A 6,621-nucleotide genomic window follows, 5' to 3' on the forward strand; every position below is an offset into this window, starting at 1 on the left:
GATAAACAAATCCAAACCACTGACCGGGTGCGGTAGGTGGGCAAGCCCCAGCTGACCCTCTGGCCCTTAGCCTGGGGGGATGGGGAAGTGTCACTGGAGCTTGGCTCGGAGGCCGTCTGCCGGCGTGTTCGTTTGGCAGGAGGCGCCAACCGTGGGCTGCTGGGACTGCTCGCATCACTGCTGGGCTCCTTCTGCTGTGTAAACACATGAAAAACAAAGGCTAAACAGAAAGCAAAGGAGATAACACAAGACTTGGAAGGAAAACTTTATACAAAAAAGGATATAACATTTGAAATATTTTCTTATTAGATGAAGAAAAAAAGTCATGTCAATCAGTCTTAAAACTAAAGAGATCTGAAAAATAACAAAAAAAGACATAAGACATAAAGTAATATTGTATAAACACTGCCAAGACACTTTGAAACCAAGCTGTGTGTATTATTTAAATAACACAATGCACATGCCCTTCACGGTCCAACTTCACAACTGATATTTGATGCATATTTCACTGCTGTCACAGGAAACTGCCTGTACTACCAGAGGGAGGAAGGTCTGTCCTATTTTAATTTTGGGCATTTATTTGTCTGAATGGCCCTTTTTTACAGGGTGGAATACTTGCACAAACAAGCTTATTATTTAAAAGTAAACAAAACAAGAAATGGGAAGAGATGCTTGAATGCACTGTGAATTTTCTCTAATACACAGGCTAAAATGTGATCTTAAATCCCTCAATAAATTGCTGTTTAATATTCCCCAGCAAGCTGCGTGGAAATTGCAGTTTTTAAAGCTACCATTAATGCCTGGCATATTTCTGGTCTCTTTGGCAGATTTGGTGGAGTTCATTTAAATTTGTTGGTTTACTAGAATGGACCTGGCTTTTAATTTCAGGACCTAGAGTCCTGATGTGCAGTGCAGAGCAGCTCTGTGGGATTCTGCAGCACCTCTTCAACCTTAGCCTGGCCCAGAAGAAGGTTCCGGTGTTGTGGAAGACCTCCTGTCTTGTTCCGGTACCAAAGAAAACTCACCCATCAGTTCTCAATGACTATAGACCTGTTGCCCTAACATCTCACATCATGAAGGTCCTAGAGAGACTCCTGTTGGCCCACCTGAGTAAGCAAACAGTAAACTATCAAGACCCCCTTCAGTTTGCTTATCGCTGTGGAGTTGGAGTTGAAGATGCCATCATACACCTGCTTCAACAAACCCACTGTCATCTGGACAAAGCCAGTAGCACTGTGAGGATCATGTTCTTTGATTTATCCAGTGCATTTAATACAATCCAACCTGATTTGCTTTGTCAGAAACTCCAGAAGACTCAGGTGGAGGCCTCAACAATCTCCTGGATCAAAGACTACCTGACAAACAGACCACAGTTTGTGAGACTGAAGGGTTATGAGTCTAACCAGGTAGTCAGCAGCACAGGAGCACCACTGGGGACTGTACTCTCACCATTCCTTTTCACTCTGTACCCCTCAGACTTCCAGTACAAGACAGACTCCTGTCATCTGCAGAAATACTCGGATGATTCTGCAGTCGTGAGGTGGATCAGAGATGGACAAGAAGCTGAGTACAGGAAGGTGGTGGACCGCTTTGTAGCATGGTGTGGAAACAATCATCTCATTTTGAACGTGACTAAAACAAAGGAGATGATTGTAGATTTTAAGAGAAACAGGAATAAGTCAAAAACTATTTCCATCATGGGAGAAGAGGTGGAGGTGGTGGAGGAGTATAAATACCTCAGTGTTCACCTGGACAACAGACTAGAGTGGAGATGCAACTGTGAAGCCATTTATTTACCCAGAGAGTTCACCAGTGTTATTTTGGCAACAGTTTACGTTCCACCTTCCGCTGTTGCCGACACTGCATGTGATGCCATCAGCTCAGTTGTTACTAAGCTACACACACAAAGCCCAATGCTTTAGTGGCAATTTCTGGTGATTTTAACCATGCTTCACTCTCTGCTACACTTCCAACGTTTCAACAGTTTGTCAGCTGCTCTACCAGAGAAAACAAAACGTTGGATTTGTTTTATGCAAATGTCAAGGACTCATACATCTCTACAGCACAACCTCCTCTAGGCAAATCAGATCATAATCTTGTATTTCTCTGCTCGAAATATAAGCCCCTTGTTCAGAGGCAACCTGTAATAAAGAGGACTGTGAGAAAATGGTCACAGGAAGTTGAAGAAGCCCTGCAAGGTTGCTTTGAGGGTACAAACTGGGACGCACTGTGTCAGCCACATGGAGAGGACATCAATGGCATGACTGAGTGTGTAACCGACTATATAAACGTCTGTATGGATAACATCATCCCCACCAGAACCAAAAGATGCTTCCCCAATAACACACCCTGGATCACTAGTGACCTGAAACACCTGCATAACAAGAAAAAAAGAGCCTTCAGAGAGGGAGACAGAGAATTATTGAGGAGTTTATAGAAGCAACTTAAAGTCAAGATAAGAGACAGCAAGGAGGTGTACAAGAAGAAGCTGGAGAGCAAGCTCCAGCAAAACAATATCAGAGATGTGTGGTCAGGGATGAAGAAGATCACAGGCTTCAAGCAGAAGGATGATCAGACCGATGGAGGTCTGGGCAGAGCTAATGAACTGAACACATTCTTCAATAGGTTCAGTTCAGAAACAAGCTCAGCATCCTCCTCTCCTGCTCACAGCCAAACAGACATCCCACCCTCCTTTGACCCACAGGACCCATAGCTGTCCAGTAACACATCAAATGTTTTGTCTTCCACCTCAGCCCTAGACCCTTCTGCTTCTACATGTTTGCCTTCAACCATATCAGAAGATGCTGATGCTTCCTTTGCTTCCCCCTTCCACCTGTGTGTCTCAAGTCAGGTGAAGATGCAACTGGAAAGACTGAACCGGAATAAGGCTGCAAGTCCAGATGGTGTCAGCCCTAGAGTCCTGAAGGCCTGTGCAGAGCAGCTCTGTGGGATTCTGCAGCACCTCTTCAACCTTAGCCTGGCCCAGAAGAAGGTTCCGGTGTTGTGGAAGACCTCCTGTCTTGTTCCGGTACCAAAGAAAACTCACCCATCAGTCCTCAATGACTATAGACATGTTGCCCTAACATCTCACATCATGAAGGTCCTAGAGAGACTCCTGTTGGCCCACCTGAGTAAGCAAACAGTAAACTATCAAGACCCCCTTCAGTTTGCTTATCGCTGTGGAGTTGGAGTTGAAGATGCCATCATACACCTGCTTCAACAAACCCACTGTCATCTGGACAAAGCCAGTAGCACTGTGAGGATCATGTTCTTTGATTTATCCAGTGCATTTAATACAATCCAACCTGATTTGCTTTGTCAGAAACTCCAGAAGACTCAGGTGGAGGCCTCAACAATCCCCTGGATCAAAGACTACCTGACAAACAGACCACAGTTTGTGGAGACTGAAGGGTTATGAGTCTAACCAGGTAGTCAGCAGCACAGGAGCACCACAGGGGACTGTACTCTCACCATTCCTTTTCACTCTGTGCCCCTCAGACTTCCAGTACAAGACAGACTCCTGTCATCTGCAGAAATACTCGGATGATTCTGCAGTCGTGGGGTGTATCAGAGATGGACAAGAAGCTGAGTACTGGAAGGTGATGGACCGCTTTGTGGCATGGTGTGGAAACAATCATCTCATTTTGAACGTGACTAAAACAAAGGAGATGATTGTAGATTTTAAGAGAAACAGAAATAAGTCAAAAACTATTTCTATCATGGGAGAAGAGGTGGAGGTGGTGGAGGAGTATAAATACCTCGGTGTTCACCTGGACTACAGACTAGAGTGGAGAGGCAACTGTGAAGCCATCTACAAGAAGGGACAGACCAGACTGTACTTCTTGAGGAAGCTTAGGTCATCTGGTGTTTGCAGCAAGATGCTGCATATCTTCTATAAGTCTGTTGTGGAGAGTGAGATCTCTTCTACCATCATCTGCTGGGGAAGCAGCATCAGAGCCAGGGACTTAAAAAAGCTCAATAAGCTGATAAAGAAGGCCGGCTCTGTTCTGGGGACTCCTCTGGAACCTCTGGAGATCATTGTGCAAAGAAGGATTCTTCATAAAATGAAGAACATTATGGAGAACCCTGAGCATCCTCTTCATGAGACTGTCCTACAACAACAGAGTGTCTTCAGTCAGAGGCTTCTTCAGATCTGCTGTAAGACAGACCGCTACCGGAGATCCTTCCTGCCCACAACCATCAGCATCTACAACGGCTCTTTGAGGAAACCTTCTAATTTCCCTTTGGGATTAATAAAGTATTTTTGAATTGAATTGAATTATAGTCCAGATTTTTGAATTTATTGTTTGTAAAACTTAAACGTTGGGAGTCCTTCTTTATTATTCCACCTATTTTGTTTCATCAGTACCACTGGCAGTGAAACACACCCTCATTATGACGCTGCCAACACCATGTTTGACAACTGATAGTGGAAGAGTGGGCGATCTTCCATGCCGGACATGAACGCAGCATTGCACGCACAAGAGCGTGATGAAGTCAGTAGCCGCTGGTACAGTCAACAAACCATGGCTGATATAAAGTATGGCTCCACTTCTCAAAATGCGATGCAGATTACGCTCGCTGTAATATTTGTGACTTAAAGTGTAAGGCCAGTGTGGAGGAGAATCGGCTCTTGCCCGAGAAAGTTGATATGTTGGTGTTCTTGAAAAAGAACTGCACAAGGAACGAAGATAAGCAGTAAATGTAAATCACAACAATGAAGTTTGCTTCACTTTCGTTTGTAGTTTGTGATACTTCAATTTGTAAAACAGTATACCTTTATTTATTTTCACTCCATCCTCTTTTGCTCATTTGTTTAAAACTTATTTGCCCTCCATTGACCCCCATGACACCATTTTTCCAGAGGGGAAAGGTCAGAAATAGGAATATGTGAAGCTGGGATTTAATGTGTGCATTATTTAGAAAAAACACTGCGTAGTCAGTTAAGGGTTTTCATGTTGAAATCTGTGAAACCACTTCGATGTCACAATACAAACAGCTGGATGTTGTTTTGATATAAAGTTTATATATTAAGAAATAAATATGTCAAATAAAATGTTTTGGAGATTTTTAAACTAATTAACATTTATAAGCACATAGACACAAAAGTCCTGAAAATTGGTACTATTGACAACCAATACTGATTTCCAGGTACCGGGCATCAGTACCGTATCGGTTCAAACGTGAAAGGTACCCATCTGTGGTTAACACATACTTGTAGAGGTATGAGTGAAGATGGGGCCAGTTGGTCAGCACTGGGTTTCAGGCAGAAGGGGGAAAACTATCAGGTATTGGAGATGAAACTCCCTGGTCCTCCAGCATCTTCTGACTTGACCCTTGGTGGTTTCTGAGTTGTTCCTAAAGATCCTGACTATTTTTTGTCATCAGAGGGTGATAGTTTGACTCAGATGAGTGAAACTTTGGACAATGGTCCTAAAAACACATTAAAACTGTTCTTGGAAAAGATAAAGGAGACTAAAATTAAACCTTTGGGACCACACGGACTTCAACCCTACTATATGTTTGCTAATTATTGTTAAAAGCCAGGTCATTATTAGGAAACCAGCCCATTTAAATTAGCTCTACCAATTCTAGTAAGAGGTGTGATCAAATATTAAGCAGGAAATTTTACCAGGGCTGTTTTGATAACTACAAAAATTACCTTGCTCTGGGACATTTAACCAAATCTTAATCAGACTGTCTGCATGTATAAGAATCTCTTTATATAATTTTGACCCTATGTGGATTAGGGAAAATCTACAATAAATTCAACGAGTGAACCCATTTCTTGTTTCTTCGTCAAATTCACTGAAGTTGTTTGTGTTAGCTTTCCACAATGAAAACAGAAAAGGTTTAAATAAGTCAAAGTCTAAAATGAATGACATTCATGCCACACTGCTCCTACACAGCTAATTCAGAATACTGCATTACCGACCCAGCATGCCACCAAGTTATGCAGAAGTCTGTTAATGACCCATTCATTTTAATCAGGGTGATTGGAGCAGGGAGCAACCTAAAACATGGAGGATGGTGGGCTCTCAAGAACAGCAATGGAGACTACTTTACCTAAATGTGTGATTTCATTACTTTTCATAGATTTTCAGATTTCTCAGAAGGATTACCAGCAAAAGCCAATTATTATTAGTATTTCATTACTTTTTAGTTTTATCAGAAGGATTACCAGCGAAAACCAAATATTATTAGTAATTTGGACTTCAGCTGCTCTTACACCGATGACCCAGTTTCTTAATTAGACTACAATGGACTGTTATTACTTAGTTCACCTTCAGTACCAGTAAAAGCAATATATTATTAGCACCTGAAAATGTGGATTAAAGCTGTTTTGTACCAGTAACTCAGCTTCCCTAGTTAGAATTCAGTGGAATGATGAGACTATTAGATTTCTCAGAAGGATTGTAGTATCATTTGATTTGTTTTTCTGTGTCTGTATTTGTGTTTATTTTCTTTGTGACTGTATTGTAATTGTATGTGCAGCGCTTTGAGTGTCTCGTTACTGAAAAATGCTATATAAATAAACTTACCTTACCTACAGATTTAGCAGATCTCAAGCTTTAGTCACAGGTAGGGCGTTGTGTGTACTTTTATATCATTCCTTCTTAC

General features: G+C 42.0%; 1 protein-coding gene across 3 annotated transcripts in view; it reads right to left on the minus strand.

Moving 5' to 3' along the window:
• atad2b (ATPase family AAA domain containing 2B) overlaps positions 1-6,621 on the minus strand; it is a 118,385-nt gene that overhangs the window by 87,204 nt on the left and 24,560 nt on the right. For 2 of the 3 annotated variants that reach the window (XM_047387894.1, XM_047387892.1), the window contains one exon: positions 25-194. In XM_047387894.1, the coding sequence (XP_047243850.1) occupies positions 25-194 (170 nt within the window). The remainder of the gene's footprint in view (positions 1-24; positions 195-6,621) is intronic. The other variant, XM_047387893.1, reaches the window with a different exon arrangement.

The sequence above is a fragment of the Girardinichthys multiradiatus genome, chromosome 15 (genome assembly GCF_021462225.1).
Source record: "Girardinichthys multiradiatus isolate DD_20200921_A chromosome 15, DD_fGirMul_XY1, whole genome shotgun sequence".
NCBI classification, from domain to species: domain Eukaryota; kingdom Metazoa; phylum Chordata; class Actinopteri; order Cyprinodontiformes; family Goodeidae; genus Girardinichthys; species Girardinichthys multiradiatus.